Source organism: Anas acuta, chromosome 9, assembly GCF_963932015.1.
Source record: "Anas acuta chromosome 9, bAnaAcu1.1, whole genome shotgun sequence".
Classification (NCBI taxonomy): domain Eukaryota; kingdom Metazoa; phylum Chordata; class Aves; order Anseriformes; family Anatidae; genus Anas; species Anas acuta.
In genome coordinates, this window is record NC_088987.1 from 15312002 (window position 1) to 15336553 (window position 24552).

Below are 24552 nucleotides of genomic sequence, written 5' to 3' on the forward strand. Positions count from 1 at the left end.
TTGAACAGCTGCACGCGGGGATCACCGCAGGTCTGCGCCTTCAGGACAGCAATTCGCTCCTGGCAGCGGTCACTCCCCTCCTATCGCCGCCCGTCTCTCAGATATACTCGAGTTTAGGAACAGATAAGTGCTTTAGAATAACAAGCTCTTAGGAAAAAACAGGCCAGCCGACACCGCGCTTCCAGAAGTTTCCATGGAGGACAAACTGCTGTTTGGGAACGCTTTCAGCCCCTGCCCGGACTCGGGAATGCTCCGGGCAAGCAGTTCGGCTCGTTGGGGGGAGAAATAGGGGAGCAGCAGCTCCGTGGGGCTGAGGGCATTGGAAACACCCCCCTCGGGCCAGGCGGCTCCTTGGGATCCATGCACCCAACGCTGCTGCTCCTGCGTGCGGTCTCCAAACCACAACAGCTGCTCCGGCACAGGCGATGTGGCTTTGCAGGCAGCAAGCCCAGAACATAGAGGGTCAGACCCTGACGAGGCTTAGACGTCATGCAGCAGTTACTGGGAAGCCGCCTCTCCCTCCCCATGCAAGTACTGTGTGTGGGCTATTTGTCCTACAAAGAACCGAAGGGACCCTTTGCCCAGTTATCTCATGGAAAACAGCAGGCCAGAGGCACGTGCTCGCTTGCTTGGCGAGAAGAGATGCAGTTACCTGCTCCTGGCCTCACCTGGAGCATCCCCTCCCAGGTGATGGCCAGGAAAATGGGGTCTGACATGGCTGGGGGGTCCTCACCCCATCCAGAGGCAGCAGGGATCCAGCCAAAGGAGGGCAACAACGTGCTGACAGCGCAGCGTGCGACGTGGAAGAAAGACCTTCAGGAGATGATCAGAAATGATCACTGTGAAGCGGGATCCCGTGTCAGCCAGGCAGTAGCCATTTGCTTATTTTACAAGCCCTTCTCAAAGGGGCGAGAACTTCTAGAAACACATTTCGAGGTCAGGCATCCTGCTGAAGGAGTGGAGCAAGGCGCCTGTGTCTGACGGGTCAGCAATTCTTGGCTCTGAGATAGCGGAGTCCCCACGTGCCAGGACTCACCCGTGCTGGCAAAGCTTCACCAAAGCAGAGGGCACGGGACATCAACGCCACCGACCCGCAGCTGCTGCCTTGTGTCTCGCTCTCGCCCTGGTAAAACTGTGGCTTGGCAGCTCCTGTTGCTGCTCAGCACAGCACGGGCCCCTCAGAGCAGCACAGATCCACAATAGAAAGGAAAAAAAAAGACTACAGGAAGGAAAAGAACTAGCTTGGAAAGGAAAAGCAGCGGCAAGCACAAGTACTTGTGCTCGGAATAAGCATGTTGTCTGCTGCTGGGGGCAGGGCTAGGAAGGGTCATGTCGCAGCCAAAAATCTCCTGCAGAAGCCGAGTTTGCTGTAAGGTTTTTGGCTTTATTGCTGTGCTGGCAGTGTGGGGCATGTTGGTAGGGTAGGAAGGGCCATGGAGCAGTCAGCAAATGGACCCTTGCAGGGCTGACAGCACGAAGCAGCCCCATGCGCAGGGCCATCAGGTGCATTTCTGTGCAGTCAGAGGTTTCAAAACATAATCAGAGTGGGGAAGCGGGGCACGGAGCCGCCTACAGAGACCTGGAAACAGCTGGCCCAAGGGGCTGATGCTCTTCTAGCAGCCCCAGCCAGGATGAATGCCTTAGGCTCGAGTGAGGGTTTCGAGGAAGATGAGCACTGAAACCAAGGGTCTGGCAACCTGGGGCTCACCTCGCCCCTCTCCCGGCTGTTCCCGAAGCCCCAGTTTTGCTCTGCCAAAGCAAACGCACAAAGGATCCAACAGGAAACCTTCCCAGTGCTGCTGCTTCCGCTGCGTCAGCTCCTGCTGCTGGACTTCAATGGCTGGGTGGGACGCGGCTGGACCACTGCGGCACACAATGGCTGGGCCACTGCTCCCCACCTCCCCACCAAGCTCAGACCTGTGCTGCTCCACCTTGAAAACAAAAGGAAAACCCCCAAAAGCAACCTTGTGCCTCCTGCTGCTTTTCCCCTGGCAAGCATTTCCACGTGGAAGAGGCAGATCCCGTCCGTTTCCCAGCTCAGGGGATGCGGCAGGAGCACGGGCTAAAGGAGCAGAGCTCCGTCCTGCAGCAGCTGACTCACTCCGCTCCTACCTCCCCGTCACAGCACAGCAGCACGAGGCTGACTGACGCAGGCACCTCTGGGAACTTTCTTCGCTACCACTCCCAAAATTACTTACAAATAACACGCAGGGATGAGCGTTTCTGACAGGGATGCTTAAAGGAGCAGGGACTCGAGGGTGAAGCTGCTTCCCCAGAGCAGCACAGGTACGTCCCTGCTGAGTCACCCATCCCCAGATCCAAATAAATCAGCTACGGAGCTGCTGCAGGTGTTGGCAGCAGCACTGCCCCCCTTTACGGCAGCTCACAGCTTAGATCTCCAAAGGGACCCTACCTCGTTAGTCCAACGACTTGCAGCTGTCCCAGGGCAAGGGCTGCTGAGACACAGAAGCAGGTAGTTTTTGCCATTCCAACTCAAACATCTTTATTTCTGCGCCGTTAGTTTCCCTGTCCTCACAGAGGACAGAGTGCAGGAGGTGAGTGAGCTTTTCCAGACAAGCCCCTGGTTACGTTTGGGGGCAGGGAAGAACCACGAGGAGCCGTTCCCGTTATTTTCGCCGAAATTTCATGCCGAAGGTCCGAGGAATCTTTGCTAAACCGTTGTGACTTGGAATCTAAAAGTGAACATTAACTTTTGGGCCAAGAGGAGTACTTGGTAGTGATGAGAGCCCACAGGATCTTTCAGAAAGTTTTTTCCCCAGCTGACCGTGGGTCTAACACATTCTGTAAAGGCCCTCCTGCCAGTCCACTCCCAACAGCAGCTGTACTCCTGCCCCAGAAACACACACTCTGAAGCAATACCACACTCTGGACTCAGAGGGGAAGGACTAGGATTAAAAAAAAAATACAAAAACTCAGAAGAGACTGACACAAAGGACATCAAAAATCGGAGAAGCTATGGAAATATGCTGAGATGGTGCAGAAAAGTCACATCAAAATATATTTAAAAAACAGAAATTCCAATCTGTGTGGAATTTAAAACTCCTTCCCCCCCCCCCTTTTTTTTTTCCTGCTCAAGGAGTCTTTGTTGTTCCAGGACATGGAACAGGATAGGCAGCACCAATTGTGTCCTGAACAGGTTAGTATGCCCCCCAGCTCATCTGAGTGCTTCCACCGTTTAAAAAAAAAAAAAAAAGACATATATACCTCAACAATCACCCCACCCTCCCTCTTTCCCATTCTACAATGGGCAGGAGAAAAAACTGCAAACAAATCTGACTTTTGATTTAAGTCCTTTTTTTTCCCCCCACATCAATATCCCTGCAATCCGTTGTACACCTTCTGCACAGATCCTTGTTTCAACAGCTGTTTGAGACCTGGAAAAGAAACGAAGGCGTTACTGCACAGCACAGGCAGGAGGAGGATGCTGCAGCTGCTACATTTAGCAGCTCCTGCTACATTTATTTACACATCAACTTGTAGGCTCCTGGCACGAGCCTCGAGGCTGAGCCCACGTATCTGAGTAACGCTGTCAAACACTGACACCCTGAGCATGATTTAAACAAACAAAAAAAAACCACACCAAAATCCCTCCAAACCCAGAGGTGAAACAGCTTTACACATGCTCCTTCAGCATTTCTATAAGGAGAAATAGGACTGAAGTCAATAGCGCCAGCACAATGCTTTCATACGCTCTCTGAACCACAAAAAGGCAATGATTCCAAGGAGAAAATCCCCTCTGCTATCACTTCAAAGGCGAGAGCACCACCTTGAGATCCTCACAGCTCTGTGAGGGATAAAGCTAGAGATAAAGCTCCGACTCCCAGAGCCATTTTGCTATTGAAGTCGAGAACAAGTTTGCCATCTTAAGTATAACTACACCAAGAACCGGCTTTGAGAGCATTTCCAGAGTTTAATTCTTGTCTAGCTCGTCTCCCCAGGCTCCCTCTACAGCCCAACAGAAACCCTCTGGCAGCACGTTTGGGACAGCTACATCTGGCTCCTTCCGGAATTGCCAGCTACAGAAAGCCAGGTGAATAATTACAGAGCAGGGGTTTTCACACCAGCGTGTGGTGCCTGGGGACAGTACTGTTCACCGAAAATAGTCCCTGGAGAGCAAGTTTGTTCTCTTGCTCGCATCTGTGGAGTCGAATGCTCTACAGACAGCTCGCATTTCTGTTTGGAAAGCCTGTGTTTGTAACTAGATGAGCATCACTAGGCTGGATTCAGCCTTTACAAATGCCATCCTCCCCACCCTTGAAAACCCATTCATAAAACATCCTAAAGAATTCATGCCCTGATGTCCTATCAGCATCCAGAGCAAGATAAGAGAACGGGAGGGTGAGTCAGCACTGAAACCGCAGCAGCTAATCCACTGGGGTCAGAACATTCAGGAAAAGACTGGCAGGGCTTTACTGCTACTTAAGGGTCATATTTGCACTGACCAGAGAAAGCAGACTGGCAAGAACATTATATGTCACACTTTTTCCAGGGATAAATCAGAGGGGACTCCCTGTTCAGAGTCAGCCTGGTCACCCACAGTGCCAGCACTCCCAGCCCTGGCTGTGGGGCCCCTCGGGGCACAGCAGCACCTCTGCTCTGACCAGCACCGGAAAGGATTGTGCGAGCAAACTTTCAAATAAATTAAAAAAAAAAAAAAAGCTGAATTGCTTTAATTCTGACGTTGGATAGCCCCAAAACAGCATCAGCCTCAAAACAAGCACACTGGCTTGCACCACGATGCGACAGAGGAGAGGACTGCTGTCCTGCCTCAGAGCAGCCTGCTGAGCTGCAGCCAGAGTCCTGGTGGAGGGGGGCGGGTGCTGGGCCTGTCTGCACAGCAGAGCACATTCGGCTGCCCGGAAGATTTTGCAGTGGTTGCCACCTTCAGGCAGGGTACACATGCAGGGAGAGGCAGCCAGTTTATAAGGATCAACCAACTCACTCATAAAAACAAAACAAAGTAAACAAACAAACAAGCTTCCAGGCATGCAAGTCCTTTGTTAGGAGAACCGGCTAAAAGGCAATAAATCTCCCTGCAAACCTTAACCCATTCTGGCTACAGACACTACTGTCCTTCAGGACTGGTTATTCGATGCACACAAGGTCACAGAAGTTCCATTAAAATACTGAAAAACCATCCTGGAAAGAACTGGAAATAGGAGGCTTGGAGCTACTTCCTGGCCCATGTGTAAGCGGATGTACCTTCTGGCCGTGCAGCCTTTCAAAAGGAAGGACGTAGCTGAAGAAAGGTGAGCTCCAGCAACCCTGAAAAAAAGTGGGATTTGCACCACTCTCGTACCTCGTTTCCTGCTGACTAGCTCTTAGGCAGATGCACGCTGGCCCCAAAGATAGCCTCATTAGAGCGCAGGAAGTTTTAACACTTATCTGATGCCCCAACACTTATCTGATGTGTTGGGGATCTGGTCCTGGCAGCCAGCAAGCCTGACGTTTGGTGCCACTGCACCCTCAGTCATTCACTAGGGCCAGCTTCAAGTTTTCCTGACTCCACTGGCAGGTGACAGGTTACAACACAACACTGTCACTTTGCTGCCTGCTCGTGCTCTCTGAGCACACTGGAGGGAGGTTTAAGGGTCCCTAAAGACAGCAAACGAGTGTTGGTAGATGTGTAAGAAACAAGAGAGAAAGTAACTTCAGATAAGCAAGCAGTAAGTTCCCTCACCCTACGCAGACAGGAAGGAGAGCAGATTGTTTCTGACCCAAGAGCTTAGATGGACCAAAGCAGTGCTCTCAGTCTCAGTGTCTTCTGACTGCCCCAGGAGCCATCCATATGGTTAGGAGATAAGAAATTAGGAACAGCGCCAACAACAAGGAAAGGGATGTTTTGAATTTTGAGGCCTTCAGTCTTCCTTTGAGTGTGTACGCTGAGCTGCTGCCACACTACACGAGCAGACCTATTCCCTCATAAACACCCTGAGATCTCTGGATGTTTGGAGATACTCTAGCGCACAGGGAACGCATCTGGCTGCTTACCCAGTCACCTTCCCCTCGGAAGGGTGGAATTGCTTTAGGAGGGTATGAAACACCCAAAGACCCTGTGCCTGAACACACCCGTGCCAGCACCATCACCTCCCTGGTCCTGGGCATGCTATCTCGTGGTTCTGACCAACACCCAGGGCTTGGTCACTGCTTCTTGCCCTCAGCTTTTACTCAAGCTGCCACCAGCAGCAGCCAGAAGAACCTCACGTCCATGCAAGAGGCGCTGCTGCCTTGTACAGGCTTGAGAAGGACAGCAGAGCCTGGAAGGAGGACACCTCGCACTGCTGCGGACACAGACCTCGCGGCCTGAGCAGCTGCAGCCCTGACTGCAGCAGGAGGAGCCGCAGAAGATGGGCCAGCCCTGGAGCTGCAGCCACCAGCTGGACGCCCTCTGGTAGCTCACACAGCGGTGTTGACACAGCAGGAAGGGCTGAGGAGAGACCACACGGGGCTTGGCCGCCCTCTACAAACTCTAGGAGTCCAGGAAAGCTGCACATTTGCTTCTCTCCACTAGGACAGCTGCCAGAGTCCAGTAAAAAGGCAGATTCAGGAGGTACGATAGCCCTGACCAGCAGGAAGAAGTGCTGCGGAGCAGGGCTTTCTGCAGGAGAGCTGCACTGCTATGGGCCAGGAACTCCTTTGCCCCCCAGCAGAGGATGGGGCAAAGATGTCTTGCCTTGATGTCTACTGTGATGCCTTGAGCAGAGCAGCAGATCCTACTGCAGAAGCCATTGAAGCAGAGCTGAATTTCCAGCTAGGATTACAGCATCTGCCCTCCCATCAGTTTAGGATTCCCATACACCTCACCCACGAGCTTCCATTCCAGCCCTGAGAGCCGAGTAGCTGATCCCTCCAACCACAGGTCCGCACTGCACACATCTTCCCCGAGCACGCCCGAGGCACTGAGGGTACAGGGAGATGTACGGAGGCACAAACCCCCCTGGATGCTGCACGGCACTGTTTACCCCTGACTGCAGGGGGATTTTCACAAGCACTGCCCCCAGGTAGAAGCAGTGGCTGGAAAGCAGCTTGTGATCCTGCTCCAGGAAAGGCAAAGCAGACGGGCTAAGCCCAGTAAGTCCCTTGCTTCAGGCAGATGGCCAGCTACAAAACAAAGCACCGCCAGGTCTGCCAAGTGCAACATTCCAGTAGTGGCACATTCCAATCCAATCCTGTTCCCTACAACTGTAGCAGCCAAGCTCACGGGCTTCAGAAGAAATTGAAAACTATTCAGAGGGCACTGGGTCAAGCATGTTGTGTTGTACAAGAGTTCCATGGAAAAGAAATCCCCTCCTGACCACTACAGGCTCCTGGTTCGGTTATCCTGAAGTCTAATCAGCTTTCCTGAGAACCACACAGCCCAAAGCCACACCAGCCGTCAGACACTCACCTTCACGCTGTTCATTTGTCAGCTGCTCTTTGGGGAATTCCACATCAAATGTGATTATTAGTGAGCCTTTGATATTATTGTTATCAAAATTGGGAAGACCTTCTCCTTTCTTCCACAGTTTGGCCCCAGGTTTTGTAATTTTATCCCGAGCAACATGGACCTAGAGACAAAAGAAGTTTTAGTTCATAGCTACTGTTCTGGGTACGTACCCCAAGCCCCCAAAAGCTCTTTGCAGCACACTGAACAACTTCAACTGATATTGATTACTTGCCAAAGATAGCAACATGCTAGAGGTCCAGGGAGCATTACTGCCAGGACACTGCCAGGACACGTGGCAGTGCTAACACCAAAGACAGCCCACGCAATACTGCTGTGGCAGCCTGGAACCCAGGTTCTCACCACACACCTTGTACAAGGCGCTTTGGCTCTGAAGGAATTGGTGTGGAAGTCTCTAGCTGAGGGGACACTGGGCACAGCCAGCAGCTGCACAGCCCCCATGCAAACTAGCCCTCAGCGCAAGAGGCCTGGCAGCTAAGTTTTAGTTACACAGAGCAGGAAAGCAAACCGTTTCCTCACCTTGTGCCCATCCAAGTGGGTGATATCCATTTCAAAACCTGTAAGTGCCTCGACCAGCGAGATTGTCACGTTTGTATACAAGTCATCTCCTCTTCTTTCAAAGACTGGGTGCCTGTGGAAATAAAGAGACTGGAACAGCCCTTCTTTCCTACAGGAAAAGCGGGTCCTCTAGCTTCCTCCCCTCTCTTTGTGAAAGGGTGTAGAGATTTCACAGAAGTCAGAGAGGAAGTGAAGAATGAATGAAATTTAGCTTCATTTTCCTGTGTGAGATGCGTACTACTAATAACCTTTCTATTTCTAGGGCAATGAGTGGCAAGGTGTGTCAAGAAGTCATGACTCACCCAGCAATCTTCCTTACGTTCTCTTACAATAGGGAGATCGCATGCTTATGGAAAAAGGAGGTACTTCATGTGATTCAGGCAGGAGCTAACTCATGTCAGAACTTGGGCCAAACACAACAAAAGCAGAATACTACTGCAGCATCTCAGCAGTGGTGAACCCTCCAGCATCCTTGGGGCTGAACATCCTGCACAGCCCTGACTACCGGGCCCCTGGCTGTACCAGCTCTGCTGAAGGGTAAGCTACACGCTAGCCAAGCAGGCAACACCGGCCAGAAAATTGCTTGCAAACTTCCTCTACAGTAACCAGAAAGAGTGGTCAAACAGGGCCAGCCACTTACTTAAGAACTTTTATTCGGAAACGCAGATCTCCTGGCTCCCCATCCACATGGGGTTCACCTGTGAAAGAAAGAAGAGTTCTGTTTAAAGGAGCCAGTTTGTGCAACTGCAGAAACAAACAGCGCATTGTTTCTTTACAACAAACAGCAAATACCTACATGTATACATGACAGAGATTTGCAGCTCACGTGTTCGAGGGAAAAAAGCAACTAGTTGATTCTTATGACTACAACCCTGATAACAAGTATTTTTTGCTAAACAACCCAGGATTTTTAGAGCGTTCCCTCAATGAATTCATTGGCTTGGACTGGTGCACGCTTCATTGGGTTAGAAACTGGCTGGATAGCCGGGCCCAAAGAGTCGTGGTAAATGGAGTCAAGTCCAGTTAGAGTCCAGTCACTAGTGGCGTCCCCCAGGGCTCGGTGCTGGGGCCGGTCCTCTTTAATATCTTCATCAATGATCTGGACGAGGGCATTGAGTGCACTCTCAGTAAGTTTGCAGATGACACCAAGTTAGGTGCGTGTGTCGATCTGCTCGAGGGTAGGAAGGCTCTGCAGGAGGATCTGGATAGGCTGCACCGATGGGCTGAGGTCAACTGCATGAAGTTCAACAAGGCCAAGTGCCGGGTCCTGCACCTGGGGCGCAATAACCCCAAGCAGAGCTACAGGCTGGGAGAGGAATGGTTGGAGAGCTGCCAGGCAGAGAAGGACCTGGGAGTGATGGTGGACAGTCGGCTGAATATGAGCCAGCAGTGTGCTCAGGTGGCCAAGAAGGCCAACGGCATCCTGGCTTGTATCAGAAACAGTGTGACCAGCAGGGCTAGGGAGGTGATCGTCCCCCTGTACTCGGCTCTGGTGAGGCTGCACCTCGAGTGCTGTGTTCAGTTTTGGGCCCCTCGCTACAAGAAGGACATGGAGGTGATTGAGCAGGTCCAGAGAAGGGCGACGAAGCTGGTGAGGGGCCTGGAGAAGAGGAGGCTCAGGGGCGACCTTATCACGCTCTACAGATACCTTAAAGGAGGCTGTAGAGAGGTGGGGGTTGGCCTGTTCTCCCACGTGCCTGGTGACAGGACGAGGGGGAATGGTCTTAAGTTGCGCCAGGGGAGTTTTAGGCTGGAAGAACTTCTTTACCGAAGAACTTGTTAGGAAGAACTTCTTTACCAAAAGGGTTGTTAGACACTGGAACAGGCTGCCCAGGGCAGTGGTGGAGTCATCATCCCTGGAAGTCTTTAAAAGACGTTTAGATGTAGAGCTTACGGATATGGTTTAGTGGGAACTGTTAGTGTTACGTCAGAGGTTGGACTCAATGATCTTGAGGTCTCTTCCAACCTAGAAATTCTGTGATTCTGTGATGAATTCGGTTTGCTGTTGTAACGACTTGCCCACACACTAACAATATCCGTCCTTTTCCTGTTAAAGGACTTGAATTCCTTGGACTAAGGGGATTCCCACACATACTCAAGTCAGAAGCAGATGTTTCTGTTCAAGTTACCATCTGCAACATCTGATTTAGGGCTTTCTTGTGTGTCTATCCAATACCAGCAGAGGGAGTGTATCACAGTCTTTGCCAAGTGTGGATAACACTCTACATGCTCCTGGATTTCAGCAGCACACACTGGACACAGCACTTCCAATAGCACGTGCTGGTTAGATTCCCAAAGCAGGGCTCGGACCCTTTCACTATCATGATGACCAGCCTTGCATCAAGGAAAAGGAGCAAGTAACAGCTGGGCAGCGCCCGCATACAGACCTTCCCCGATGAAGGGATACTCCATGCCATCCCTCACACCCGGCTCTATTTCCACTTCTAGCGTTCGCTCTTCATTCACGAGCCTGCAAAGGGGAAGAACAAGCAAGTGCTGAGTTTCCAGCATCAGGTGGTAGCAGCTCCTTATGTTCCTGGGAGAACGGTAACACCCCCACACGTTAACACGTTCCTTGCTCACATCTAAAACTGGAGGCCAAGTGCTGCCTTTCTTGCACACTAATACTCATCTAGGAGAGAGGGCAAGGTTACACTCCTAAACGCACAGCCAGCATCTGGATACACGACTACAACATGGCATTCCTCATCCAGCTGTCCCCAGCTGGAAACTGTGGGCTTCTCCAACTTTGCCTCTGTAGGTTTCAGATACCAATATGGAATTTCTACTGCAACAACTGGTTGTTCAAGGAGTAAAGAGCTGAAAGAGTAAATTGGTAAGCTCTTCATCTAACAGAGCTGGCCCTTACTACTCTAAAAATAAAGACTCTCTCTCCTTAGCCAAGAGAAACCTGGGTTAAATGCTCCCAGATTGCCCAGGTCTTCCTGGTTGTACAGGCGCTTTTCTCCATCTAGTGGCAGGTTTTGAATAAACATGCACATAGCACTGAAGAGCAGAAAACTCACTTGACATTGGGACATTCATCACAAACAACTTCTTGAGTCATCTGGAAACGTCCAGGTCCCAACTGCGTGGTCCTCATCTCCTGCCTGCAGTTGCATTTCCGTTTGCCAGGCGCCTGCCTTGCCACTGGCTTGTTCCTAACCACCTGCATGAAAGAGGCTGACGTAAGCAGACAAACCAGCACCCCTGGGCCTTGATTCCCCAAACAGCCTGAACATAACTTGTTTTTTTACACTCTGCTGCCTCCATGGTAGCTGCATGTGATCTTGGCAAAACTCTAAGTGATTTTCTCCTTAATTTCTCTAAGCGGTTTTCACCTTATGCCTCCCACACTAAATTCCCAAGCACCAGAAAACCATCTCTGAGGTCCTATTGCCACCTTCCTCTAGGAAAGGTAACACTAGGCCGAAACCTCAGCTGAAACCTTTGCTATCGCCTTTGGTTGCGATAGCTTCCTCGTTCCACACACCGGGCAAAATTATTTTGAGTTTCTCATTTACCCACTCACAACATAAATTTGAGCATTTCAAACTCTAACACAGTACAGAAGAGATTGTGAGCACCAGAAATTCAGCTTGCTTAAAAAATAATAATTAAAGTGCCACTATATGTTTGTTAAGTATGCAATCCAGAGATTCATAGTGATGTGCTTGGCCACATAAAAAAAGTGACAAAAAATCCACAGCATGGTTTTCTAAGGATTGCTGAAAACCAGAGAACTAAATTAAGTGTTTTAGCTTCAAACAACAATAAATTCTGGAGAGAAACCGCTAACACGTTTTCCAGCCGTGCTACTGCAGACTGGCCACAGCTAGGCCCTGACAGGCAGTAAGTTACTGTCACAAGAGCATCACACAGGCAAGTTGCCAGATGGCAAAGATAACTGACGGAACAATGTATTCCTTTATCTGCTACCAAACAGCATCATAACATCATCTACTGACAGACACCGAGAAAACAAGCATCTGTTTTAGTTCTCTTCTTCTGGAGAAGAGAGAGTGGCCCAGCCAGCCATCTGAGAGCTGAGAACACGCTGGAGAGCCCAACAGGCCCGCAGACTTACCTCTACGAAGTTCCCTGAATACACCTCCTCCAGCGTAACCTCCAGGTCCACGATGATGTCGCTGCCCCGCGGGATGTTCCTGTCCTGTTGGCGAGGGTTACCTCCGAACATGAACCCGAAGTCCCCAAAAAAGCTAGAGTGAAGGACATCGGTCAGTTCAGGAAGGAATTCTGATCACAGGTAGCTTTGCTGAAGAGAGCCACCCAAGGCAGCAGCAATGCCTCAGAACCTGATAGCTGCCTAACGGGAGGCCTCTCCGCATGGCTCTGTTGCTCAGCCACCCTCACCCTGAGGCACAAGCTCTGAGCTCTTCAATTCAGCGCTAGCAGGTTGGTTTTCACCAGTTTAAGGACAAACAGTATGAGAAAAAAAAACCCTGACAAGTCTGGGTGTTCTTTCCCAAATGGACCAGCAGACGGTGGAAGTTCTCACCCAGGACTACATGAGAGGAGCGACTTAAGGAATTATTTTAGGAAATTAGTTCCTAGCAGAAACAGAAGAGCCTTGAAACAACTACGAGATCAGGTTCTGCCTGAGCAACATGTGAATGCCTTCCAATTTTATTGATCAAAACTTTACAGTTGCTCTCTGGAAGTTACTCCAGCATTACCTTGCAAAAGGAAGAAAAGAACCCCCAAGTGTGCACACAGTCTGTGATAAAATGTTAAATGACCACATAGCAGAAAATGCAGGGGGGATGCTGTGCATTTAATGCAGCTGCAGCACCTCACAAGTCACCCACGTGAGTGACAGCCGTCCGTGTGGACAGACAACACTGCTTCCCACTCACTGTTCTTGCAGAAAGGGCCACCACGAGACAGATAAATGTAACGGCATGTGGGATATCCACTGCAAATGTGTTTCTTCAAACCTTCAGCTGTCACCTCAGATCAGTGCCCCTGAGCCGGTAAAAGCTTTTAACACTGAATTTGTCAAATGTATGCATGAGCATCACAGAATTACAGTTCTGACTACAGAGTAACCTGAAGTGGCAAAGTCTTACTGCGAGAAGATGTCTCCATGGGAACTCTGGTGCCCGTCCTTCAACCCCTCCTCACCATAGGCGTCGTACTGCTTCCTCTTCTCCTCGTCTGACAGCACCTGGCAGCGGGACACAGAGGGACAAGGCTTTTACCCACAGCTGAACAGGGCTATTTAAATGAGGGGCAGAGAAGAGCCATGCCAGGCTCTTACCAGGGGTCAAGCAGCAATGCTTCAGGGTACAGAAGCATTGGCTACAACTTGTTTGCTGTGCTGTGAAGTTAAATGTTTGTTGGTTAAGCCCTTAAGTTAAAATTAGTTTATTAAAACAGCAGAAGCAATGTAGAAAATATGAACAATACTGAGTTTATCTTAACGAGTCGAGAAAGACTCAGAAGGAAATAATAATTTAAAACCAGCTCTTACAAAGCAGGAACTGCTTCTCAATGAAAAAGAAAACAACGCTCAATGTCCCCCCTCATTTCCTCTGCTTGTTCTTTAACCCTTGGAACATGTATTCCTCTGACAAGTGTTTCCTGACACTTAGCAATGAATGCATGTTTACCTACCCAGTTGAATCTGCCAGGTATCCTAACTCTGCACCAGCTCGAACGCTGACCCTCACTTCTAAAAGCAGCCAAATTCAAAAGGAGCAGCCTTGGTACTAAGGTACAATAACGCATCCCAACACACAGCACTCAAGGTTGTAAAGCTTTAAAGTTTTAATTCCTAGGTGTTGATCTTTGCTCTTGCTCCTCAGGCACAGATCTGCAAATTTCTAGTCACACTTAGCCTCCCTTCCCTTTCCTGACCAGTTGATGATGTTTTGGAAGGTCACGGTTGCCAGATTAGCTTTCAGAAGGCTAGAAAGGAGTGGGAACAGGTGGAGAAACTGGCTTAATGATGATCAACAGCCTGAAATCGTAGCCAGCGATAAACATCAGCAACAAAGGAGAAGGAGAGGAAAAAGAAAAACCCACAAAACAGTGACTTTAACTATCAACTTCATCTTTCCAGGACTAGAGATAAGAGCTCAGTTCTCCCTCTGCCACCTAAGATTTGCATTAAAGCACCTGTTTCATAGAAGCAGGATAAGTTTTCCCTTCTGTGATCTGTTGGTGAAGGAACAGAATTCTCCTGGTGGACGACTGACAGTATCACAAGCAGTAACAAAGAATTAAAGAACAAAACATTTGCCTTTCCATTCATTTTGCTTCTGTCTGCAGGCTTCAGTGGAACACACCACTCCAAACATCACAAGGAAAGCTCTTGTTTGTTATGCTAAGTTACCTCAAAAGCAAAGCAGCTACAGTGGGTAAGCTCAGAAAAATAAAAGACAGCAAAAACTTCATACCCAAACCATCCTGAGACTAACAGCTGCTGTTACATGTAGGATTCTCCTTTAATTGAAGCATCTGTGTCTGTGCCACTCAGCTGGTGTGTTAAAAATCACTGAGGCTGTTTGAAGGAAGGACACTGAGCTGTTTAATTAACCTACTTCCCCCACATTTCTTTCCTAAAGGCTTTGCTCTAGATACTCAGTAAGACAAACCTTGAGCAGCACTGGAGAGGCTGTTTTATGGTAAAAACCACCCTGGTTTAGGTGAGAGCATGCTGCGTTTGTTTTGTCTGTGCTGGCACCACAACTCCCAATTTTATGCCAAACAACTTGGACTCTGATGTGCTATTTCTCACCTCACTTCCTCGTTCATTTTGTATTTGCATGTCGGAAGAACAGAGCAGTATCGGGGCGGCAGCTGGAGCCCTGCAGCACCCAGAGGTTTAGCTGCACCACCAGGCTGCACAGGGGGGACAGCCCCTTTCCTTCTGACCACAGCTCTTGGTTCCAGCTCATCCTACAGCCCGACTCCTCTGAGTCAACACCAAGCCCCCACCCGGCTCCCTGTTGGTCAGTGCTCTCATCTTCCTCAGGAGCCCTCTGCTCCAGGGGGTGGCAGGAGCAGCAGGAAACCAGCAGTGGCAGAGGAAGCAAAAAGAAAGAAACAGAAGCAGCTGCCTGGTGAGTTGTGTCCATGCCCACGCACGTGGCAGAGGAGATAGCAGACTTTGACTTAAAACAGCTGGCTAGCAGTTCACACACAATTACCTGGTATGTTATGCTATCAGTTATTATTTACATGCTGCTCCATTGTCACGGAACAGAACTCCTTACGCTTATAGGACTAACAATTATAAAACGCCTTTATCTGGTCAGCCCGGCAGCCTCTCTGCCCACCTGTTCTCATTAGGCCCAGCACCTGAGATCCAGCACAGGACCAGGGGAGGCCGGGTCTCCCCAGAGCCTCACAGAGGGGGGTTTACGTCTCCCAGAAGCCCTGCTGGGGGCGTGGGGCCGATTTCTACCCCAGCCCGAAGCCTCCCGGGCGCCGGCCCTCACCTCGTAGGCGGCTCCCAGGTCCTGGAACTTCTCCTGGGCCCGGGGGTCGTCGGGGTTCCTGTCGGGGTGCAGCTGCAGCGCCAGCTTGCGGTACGCCTTCTTGATGTCCTTCACCGAGGCGCTGCGGGACACCCCCAGGATCTTGTAGAAATCCCTCCTGCAGCGGGGAGACACGGGGGGGGCGGCGGGGCCCCGTCAGCGCCTGAGGGGAGCCTGAGGCGGGCTGAGGGGGGCGGCCGAGGGAAGCCTGAGGAGACATGGGGAGGGCTGGGAGGGGCTGAGGGAAGCCGGGGGGGGGCTGAGGGCACTCACCCGGCGGCGGCCTCCCCGCAGAGGCAGAGCAGCAGCGGCAGCAGGAGGCTGAGGCGGCCGAGCCGCCCGGGGGCCATGGCGGCGGCGGGCCGGCAGCGGGGCGACGAGGAGGAGGCACCGCCACCACCCCGCCCAGCCCGCCTCACGCCTCGCAGCCAATGGGAGCGCTCCCCGCCCGCTCCGCTCCACCAATCCGCGGCTCACACTTCACCGGCGCCTGGGCGGCGGACCAATGGGAAGCGCGCTTAGAGGCGGGGTGGGGTGGGGGGCGGCTGTACGGCAAAGGAGCCGTCATGGCGGCCGCCGTGGCGCTGTGGGTCCGTACGGAGCCGCCGCTGCTGGGCGCGCTGCCGCTGCCGCCGCCAGCCCGGCTGGGCCGCCCCTACCTGCGCAAGATGGCGGCGTACGCGCGGCGCCGGGCGGCCGAGGGCTGCTTCCCCCGGCTGCGCTGGGCGAGCTGGCGGCACATCGCCTGCGGCAAGCTGCGGCTGGGCCGCGGCCTGGCCTGGCTCTACTTCCAGCGCTTCCTCCGCCTCCTCCCGGCCCCGCCGCCCCGCAGCCTGCGGAGAGCGGAGGCGGAGGCGGCGTGCGGCAGCGCTGAGGAGCTGGAGAGGGAGCGGAGCAAGGCACGGCCGGGATGGGGCTGGGGGTCGGGGGCTGTGTGTGTCGTGTCCCCGTGTCATGGCGTTGTCTCTCCCCCCGCAGCTCTCTGTGGACACGCTGCAGTTCCTGCTCTTCCTCTACCTGCAGCAGCTCAGCCGCCTGTCCCTGCGCACGGCGATCCGAGGCGAGCAGTGGCCCAGCCCCGCAGCCCCCGGCCCCGCGGGGAAAGGAGCCGGGCAGAGCAAGGTGAGCGCCCCTCCAGTTTTTTTTTGGGGAAAAACGGCAGTTTTGGGGCTGGGGGAGTGAGGTGCTGCGTGTGGTGGGGGTTCTGGGCTGGAGGAGCTTGGTTAAATATTAAGCGATGCGAGCGGGGTGTGGGATCCACACAGGCACTCCCACAGGTTATGGGAGCTCGCTTGGAGCCCTCCCGGTTCGCTGGTGAAGAAGCAGCAGCCTCCGCTTTCAGGCAGCTCTTCCTTCCTGAAAAGCTGCTGTCCCACCTCCTCCTACAGAGCCAGGGGGTCCCGGGGTGCTCCCTAACAAATTGACCTGAGGTTGTGCCTCAGAGAGGCTGTGGTGCGGTCAGGCAGCCACCTGGAACACGAACGCCTCCTGTAAGGTGTCCTGGAAGCAGATTTCGGGTGGGTGTAACTCTGTGAGTTATAGGTTGACCCCATCGGGATCAAGGCTGGCTGCAAACCTCAGCAGGTTTGTTGTGGCTGGGCTGCCCTGAGCTGTGCAAGCACGGGCAGGGCAAGCTGAAGTGACTGAAAATGGGTAGCCCTGTTCGATTTAACAAGGAGATCTAACAAATGAGGAAAGAAATGAGAGGACCTGATAGATGGCTATGAGACGGGTGGCACCGGAGCACCCAGTGGAATTGAAAAGTTGATGTTTTCCTTCAGACTGCTGCTCAGGTGTCAATTTTACACAAAACTCTGAACAGGACTCTCTGTGCACGAGAGAGTCTCTGTCACAACGCTGGGCTTTCCAGACGAGATGCTTGTGGCTGCGTGTTGTGCCCCCTCACGTGGTGAGGACAACGTGTAACCACAGCTGGGTGCTCATTCTGCAGCTCACGGGCCAGCAAAGGTTGTCATTATTAACGTCTGCCGTGGCTCCAATCCTTCACTCTGTGGTATGGAGCCCTTTAGAATCTGAACTAATGCTTTTTTCAGGGGTTGGTTGCTTTATTGGTCCACTTGCCTGTGAAGAAATGACCCCCTGCTTTTTTTTTTTTTTTTCCTGCGGCTCCTCATCAGAAGCGCTTAATCATAGCTGAAGGTCTGGAGCAGATGCAGCGATTTTCCAGCAGAGCAGCTGTAAGACCTTGGCTGTCAGCTATTGATTTGTTTCCTACCTTCAGTGCTAGCAGCAGCTGGCTGAGTTTCTGTGGGAGGAATTGCAGGGGAATCCGTTTCTGCTTTCTAGAATGAAATAGCTGGTGTTTGGAGTTAGAATAAGAACGCTTTTCTTTCTTGGAGGCACTTGCTGATGAGTCCGGTTTCCTTTCTGTGTTTGGGAAGGGCAGAGCAGTGGGACCGGGCACCGTGTCTGACCATCTTCCCCTCCTTTAAAACGAGTTAGGCAAGGGTGTTTGTACAGTAGTGCTGGAGTTTGTCATCTCTCTGAGAACTCACCTCACTCTTGGTTTTCTGCTCCCTAAGAACTGGAACGACCAGGACCACCTTGCCTTCGTGCTTGCCCATCTCTCGGACATGCTGGAACTGCTGCTGGAGCCGGAGCAGCTCAGCGCCTCCTCCCACGCCACCAGCAACAGCTTGGTGTCTTACGAAGCCGTCTGTGCCCTCAGCTTTCTCATTGAAGGGACTGTGGAGGGCTCAGGGACCATCCATCCTCTGCACGAGCTTGCCCTCTGGCAGCCCTGTCAAGAGAAGAACGGCTACTCAAAGAGCAACAACGCCTTCTCCTTCCCCAAGCTGGAGAGCTGGCTGCGCTCCTGCCTGACGACAAACCCTTTTGGAATGACTGCCTGCCTCAGGTCTGGGAAGAAGCTTGCCTGGGCACAGCAAGGTATCTGCAGGCCTTGCCTTTACTTTTAGAAATAACTTTCCAGCCTCGATTCCTCTTGCTTAGCAAGGATCTGGCAGGGAATTGCCTTTCTTTCCTCCAGCTGATAGTGAAGATGGGGAAAGTGAGAACTTAGGGGTGAGTCTGCAGGAGTGTGGCACCTGTGTGTGCTTTTCCAGTCCTCAGATCACTTTTGTGAGCAAATGTTAATGACTTAGTTTTCAAAGACTCCCCTGAAGAAGGTCAGTATTGCAACCTTCATTATTCAAGTACAGCCAAACACAGAAAATAGATAATGCGATGTGTTTGTGGCAAAGCCGAGAACTGACTGGGATTTTTTCATGCCTTGAATCCCAGCCCTTCACCCACAATGGCACTGTGGAGAGCTGAGGCACCTTTCCCCTTAGGAGGAAGAAAAAAGTTTATTTTTTTAATTTGACCACACAATAGCAAGAGTGGCAGTGTGTTTGGTAGAACAGTGAGGTTGCTCAAGGATTGTGCTGTAGGGGGAGCATTTTGCTGGTTTAGCGTGTCTTAAAGTGTGCTGTCCATACTTTCAACACAACGCTGAACACTTGCCCTAAAGACCTTCCTGGCAAGCTCAGATTTGTGGCCAGGAACTGGAAATGGAGATGCCCATGTCCTGGCTTGCAGAAGGCTTTGGCTGCCCTGAATGGTTTTGAAGGTTTTTTGATTTTTCGGTGTGCCCTGGAGCTTCTGACTGCTGTGTCCTGTCCAGTAGGCACCTGTGGGTGGTGCGACTGTTGCGTGGTGACACGGTGTCACCGTGCTACTGTCAGGTTTTGGGCTGATTACTTTCGGGAGGGATAGCCAGGTGACGTGGATGGTGAACCATCGTGTCTGCGTCTCTGTAGGAGGCATGTATAGCCTCTTTGTTTTCCTTCATTTTAAATATATTAACTTTATTTTGCAGTAGAGGGAACAACCAGGAGAGCAAAGATTGCCTGCAATGCTCCTGTGGTGCCGGAGGTATTCCCCATGGTGATAATGAGCCAGGTGTACAAACAGACGCTGGCCAAGAGCTCGGACACCTTGGTGGGGGCTCACGTAAGAATTCATCGCTGCAATGAGTCCTTCATTTATCTCCTCTCTCCTCTTCGGTGAGTTTTCGTTCCCTTGAGGCCCAGCCAAATATTTTTTCAGCGTTTGTTCAAGTGCTAAGCTCTTGTTAGGTGGATTGAGTAGTGAGAAAGTTCTGGCTGTTTCCTGCTCACTGTGTCTTCGTTCTGTTGCTCTTTTGCAGCTCTGTGACCATTGAGAAGTGCCGGAACAGCACTTTCGTGCTCGGCCCTGTGGAGGTGTCCGTTCATGTCCACAGCTGTGACAACGTCAAGGTCATCGCGGTGTGCTACAGCTTGTCCCTTTCTTCCACCACGGGCTGTACTTTCCACGTTCTGACGCCCACCCAGCCCCTCATCCTCGCGGGTAACCAGACGGTCAGCCTCGCCCCGTTCCACACGCACTACCCCATGCTGGAAGACCACATGGCTCAGGTGGGCCTGGCCACCCTGCCCAACTACTGGGACAGCCCCATGCTGCTGGGCAAGGAGAGCAGTGACACCAGCGTCTTCCGCCTCCTGCCGCCCTCAGACTTCTACACCTTTGTCATCCCGTTTGAGATGGAAGGAGACACCACGGAGACACCGGGGGGGCTTCCCCACGCCTATCAGAAGGCACTGAGTCAGCGGGAGCAGAAGGTACAGATCTGGCAGAAAATGGTGAAGGAGGCGTGCCTGAGCAAGTGAGTGCCGCGTCCGGACGGGTGTGAGCTGCGCTGAAGCTCAGCGTGGTCATACAAACAAGTCTAATTTGATGTGGTTCTGCAAAAGTGCTTTAGTAATGGGTTGGTTTCTGTGAGCTATGTCTTGCATGCCAGTCCTAAAGCACGAGTACTTGGCAATCTTGAGATCCTGATCTTCAGTATTGTGGCAAGGGGAATAATGTTTACAGTTAACTCTGCAGGAGGTGCTTTCTCCTGATTGCATGCTTGCAAAGCTGAAGGGGAAGCATGCCTAGATGCTGCTGAGGGCCGAGGCGAGGGATCTGTCCTGGTGGCACGAGTTTACAGCTTACCTCACGCTGGGTACTGTCTCCTTGCTGTCTCTGTTCTGCTTCCAGTGCCGCATGCTGACGTGGGTGAGATCTGGGCACGCACCCTGAACAACAGCTCCACAAATTATTGGCCTGCAGCTGATTGGTGATCATTCTTAGCCCCAACCTTTACATTGAGATCGAAGCTTTAAATTACTGTCCCACCTGTTGTTGAGGTGAGCTGAGAATATGCATGTGGACCATTACTGTAAATCACCTCACGGACAGTAGCTTTTAAAGTTCTCCTTAAAATCCTCTGCCCAGCGTTTACTGTTCTAAGTAGTCCCAGCCTAGCCTGTCTTGTGTACTGATACACATCCATTTGCTTTCTCAGCACCTGTTGGGGAGTTCTGAAAGAGTTCACCTTCCTTCCTTTGTTAACACGCTTTCTTGAGCAGCCAGCCAGATTGGGCAGGTGTACAAAGCTGTCACCTTCAGTTTTGCTGCTTTTATGTTCTGTGAACCATTTTGATGTAGCAACCTGAATGATTTGGCTTCAGGACAAACAGAGAATGGGGTTAGAAGAGCAGATAGTTGATTTTAAAGATCTAAAGATGTGAAAACAACTTTTGATCCCTAAGCTGTGCTTGCACTGTATATATTTTCTTCCTATTCTGTGCTCAGCTGATGGGTTGCAATGGGCTTGTAACTGGGTGAGAGCTAGGGATCTCAGAGGGGTTTGGTCTGTGGGACACAGGGAATATGAAAACCACCTGTTGGGTCAGTCAACAGTTCCTTTCATACCAAGCTGAGGAATTTGAGTCTGTTTGTTCATTGTTCTGGAGCAGCTCGCTCAGCTTTCCCTGTCCCTTTGTGGGATTCAGAGAGCTCAGGAGCCTGCAGTTTGAAAGAACTCCAGAATGGAGAGGGGAGAAGGGATTCTTGGATTGGGATTCTGCTACAAATAGAGGATGGTTGAGCAGAAGTGACCCAGTAGTGGTGACAAAGGTATAAAAACCTTCACAACTCTAAGCTCTTAAATCTTGAAGAGCAGCAGAGAGGAAAGTCTGAACCTTGACTGTTGTGCTGGAGTCATCCTTGTGTTCATCAGCCTCATCTGAGGTGCTTCTTGTCTCTGCAGCCATTGCCCTCGCAGTGCTGTTGCTCTTCCCTCAGGGTTTTACGAAGGTATTTTGCCCATCAAAATCTTACAGCTGAAGAAATGTTAGATAATGCGGATGGTGCGCTTAGTTTTAGTGTCCTCTACAGCAGTCACAGGAGGTGGGAGCTTGGTACTGGATTGCTTTATTTCATAAAAGGGGAAAAAGGGGCCCAGGTTTAGAAGGTTGCTGAAAAGAAGCTGGGCAGTTGACAGTGTATAGTGTGTCTGTCCCCTGCAGGCAGGGAGAGGACTAGACAGACAACTTGGAGCAAGCAGATGATCAGGTGTGTGAAAAGAAAAAAAGCTGCTGGTGCTTGAGCAGGGAGGTGAAACAAACTGTTATCAGTAAAAGCCATCTTTCAAAAACTTGAAGTTGTCCGAATGAGGAAAGTGGGCTAAAAAAAAGAAAAGAAAGAATATAAAAGAATGTAAATCCTGCCAGGCTAAAGGTAAAAACCCCATAAGACAGGACCAGTAAGAGAGCTGGAGGAACAACTTGCAAAAGCGTAAAATCCTGCTTGCTTGTTTTCTGAGCACATCAGACAAAGTCTTTCAGGGTCAGCAGCAGATCGAGGTGTATAATAAGCACGTGGAGAAGATAAAGCCATGAGAGAAGAGAGGAGCGACTGCCTTTGTGTTCACGTTCACTGGGGAGGAATTTAGGTTAGCTTCCAGCCTAGAAGCCTGCTTTCTGGGGAATTTGTCAGTGAATGTCTCCAATGGAAGTGACAGTACAAAGAAGAAGAGCCTTTAAATTGAAAAAAGGGTGTGGGTAAACTGGGGCCCTCTGAAGCTGAGTGGCACAGAAATGAATAGGGATGGTTTGCTGCTTTTCCCAGTACAGGATAGGAGCATCAAAACAAATTAGGAACGAGTCAAAGCAAAACCACACAAAATCTCCAAAGGATATTGAAGATGTTCATGTTTTACTTTGGTTCAGAAATGTATTGTGTAAGCTCATAGAAAAAGAAGTCTGTCAGGAGCTATTCAACACTAACGCCACCTTTGGCATAAGAAATTCAGGAGCTGAAGTGATCCCAGATGGCTGGGAAGTTCTGGAGAAATACTGCCATGAGACTGTGCTGCTCTTGGACGTTTGATCATTGCCAGAGAGAGTGATAGAGGTGATATACCCTGTTATTGTTGGTCTCGCCAAAAAAAAAAGTTATTTCCTAGTAAAGGGAGTTATTTGAGGAGTAGTGTTTATACGTACATCTTTCCCCCATCTTCATTCTGTCTTTTCCAGATGTTGCCACAACAAAATTTTCTGTTTCCATTGCTTGAACATTCATTACCGATCCTTTTCTACCTTTTCAGATGGTTTTTAATCTGTGCTCTAAGATTAAAGCAGAGGAAGCCTTATGGAGCAGGGTGGCTGCTAAAGGAGTGGGAAGTTTGTGTCGCTTGTATAACTGCTGAGTTCTACCTTTGGGGTTAACTTTAGTTACATTCACGTGGTAAAAACCTTCTCTTCATGGTACAGGCAGTTCTTGAACCAAGCCCAGCTCTTAGCTGATATGTTTAGAGGCTTGTTTCGGTAGAGAAGGTGAGGATTAGAAGAATAATACTACAAAAAAAAGTATGACTTTTGCATGCTTCCTTGCTGATCATCTTCTTTTGGTTGCAGGGATCAAAGGAAGCAGTTCCAGATGCTGGTGGAAAGCAAGTTCTATGAATGGCTGATTCAGACAGGGAACCGTCAGCAGCTGGATAGCCTTGTCCCTCCTGCTGTGGGCTCCAAGCAGGCAGCAGGATAGCATCGTGTTACTGTGCAACAAAAGGAAAGGAAGGGTGAGTACAGGGCTTCTCTTGATTCTTCTGTATCTAGAAGACTTGTCCCGTATTTGTACGTACAGCCTAGGCAGAGGAGGAAGAAGCTGGAAGCTGCTTGGTGGAGATTCTCCCGAGAGCTGTGCATTTGGTTTTAGTTCTCATTTTGCAGTCAAAACCTCTTTTTAGTTTAAGCCTGTTCTGTGTGTACTCAGCACCTCCCTTGTTCTCCACAGGTGGTGTTTGATTTGCTGGGGTCATCTGTGTGCATCTGTGAAGACAGATAGGCTTATTGTACATAATCTGAAGTAAAAACTTATTTGAACAGCTGCCTTTTTAAAGAAGCTGTGTATTAATGTCTGTACTCACCTGACTCACTTTCTGTTTAAGAGAATTGGGCGAGACTTTAATTATTTTGCAGTCTCTTTCTCTTCCTAAGCAGAAGTGATTCAGAAGCTGGAGGCAGGCCCCTATCCTGTTCTTCTGCTATTGCATATTTCAAACCATAACAAACTTTTTTTCTCCCTTTAGTCTTCATGTTGCTTTCTCTTTGCTAGTGTTGGGCCTAAACTTTGCTCCTCTCCTTTGTTACAGAGTTGTAGGAAGAAAAAGCAATACCCTGAAGGCAGTTCTCATCACGACTCTGCAGCTGTCACGACTGAACACGCTTGATGTGGATCTGATGCCCAGCCTCAGAGTGGATTTGGACATCTCTCTGGTTTAGGTTTTCAGTTGCTGCCACTTTCCCAGGAATGTGCTGCAACTATTCTGTGGGTAACTGAGGAAGCGCATGCTGCTGGAGGAAGATGAGCAAGCATGCCTGCCCCTTGTTGCAGGGCAGCTGGTGCCAGGTAGCATCCGTGGTGTGCAGGTGTCCAACGAAGGAGCCTCTCCTGGTGTGGCGCTGGACGTAGGGCCCTGGCTGTCCCACACATCCTTATGATACAAGCCAGCTGCACTGTTTTTATAAATGTGAAAAGCAAATGTTTTGATTTTTTTTTTATGAATGAAATTCTATAGATTTTTTTAAATACGAAGATGGCACTTAAGCAATGTGATTTTTGTGGAATTACCTTTCTTGTACGTTTGCTTTGTTTTGACAAGTGTCAATAAAATAGAGTTCTCAGAAAAGC

At 50.6% G+C, this 24552-nt stretch overlaps 2 protein-coding genes across 3 annotated transcripts; one reads left to right on the top strand and one right to left on the bottom strand.

The window, feature by feature from the left end:
- Nucleotides 1-2477: 2477 nt before the first annotated feature.
- DNAJB11 (DnaJ heat shock protein family (Hsp40) member B11) lies at nt 2478-15958 on the bottom strand. The gene is made up of 10 exons (XM_068692957.1): nt 15802-15958; nt 15490-15646; nt 13114-13211; nt 12111-12243; nt 11050-11192; nt 10411-10493; nt 8664-8721; nt 7985-8096; nt 7409-7568; nt 2478-3395 (listed from the first exon to the last, which is right to left on the bottom strand). Exons 1-10 carry the CDS (start codon nt 15876-15878, stop codon nt 3331-3333), a joined length of 1086 nt encoding a protein of 361 aa, XP_068549058.1. The 5' UTR covers nt 15879-15958; the 3' UTR covers nt 2478-3330.
- TBCCD1 (TBCC domain containing 1) lies at nt 15945-24550 on the top strand. 2 transcript variants are annotated; one of them, XM_068692956.1, is made up of 7 exons: nt 15945-16427; nt 16507-16650; nt 18072-18438; nt 19370-19556; nt 19700-20197; nt 23277-23440; nt 24014-24550. In XM_068692956.1, the coding sequence occupies exons 1-6, from the start codon at nt 15960-15962 to the stop codon at nt 23404-23406; spliced, it is 1794 nt and encodes a 597-aa protein (XP_068549057.1). In that variant the 5' UTR covers nt 15945-15959; the 3' UTR covers nt 23407-23440; nt 24014-24550. The 2 variants fall into 2 exon arrangements, 1 of the variants encoding a protein (XP_068549057.1); XR_011099619.1 differs by lacking the exon at nt 24014-24550 and adding an exon at nt 20575-20723 and having other exon boundaries at nt 15960-16427; nt 23277-23411.
- The last annotated feature ends 2 nt before the right edge of the window (nt 24551-24552 follow it).

What these genes read in the sequence shown, in the direction of transcription:
- DNAJB11 (XM_068692957.1), bottom strand. Translation starts at nt 15,878, where the DNA reads ATGGCCCCCGGGCGGCTCGGCCGCCTCAGCCTCCTGCTGCCGCTGCTG. An exon ending in CATGGAGACATCTTCTCGCA is followed by an intron (nt 12,244 to 13,113) that starts GTAAGACTTTGC and finishes CCTTCACTCTAG; the next exon opens with CTTTTTTGGGGACTTCGGGT. An exon ending in GATGAATGTCCCAATGTCAA is followed by an intron (nt 10,494 to 11,049) that starts GTGAGTTTTCTG and finishes TCCCCTTTGCAG; the next exon opens with GCTCGTGAATGAAGAGCGAA.
- TBCCD1 (XM_068692956.1), top strand. Translation starts at nt 15,960, where the DNA reads ATGGGAGCGCTCCCCGCCCGCTCCGCTCCACCAATCCGCGGCTCACAC. An exon ending in TGGAGAGGGAGCGGAGCAAG is followed by an intron (nt 16,428 to 16,506) that starts GCACGGCCGGGA and finishes CTCCCCCCGCAG; the next exon opens with CTCTCTGTGGACACGCTGCA. An exon ending in AAGGAGCCGGGCAGAGCAAG is followed by an intron (nt 16,651 to 18,071) that starts GTGAGCGCCCCT and finishes CTGCTCCCTAAG; the next exon opens with AACTGGAACGACCAGGACCA.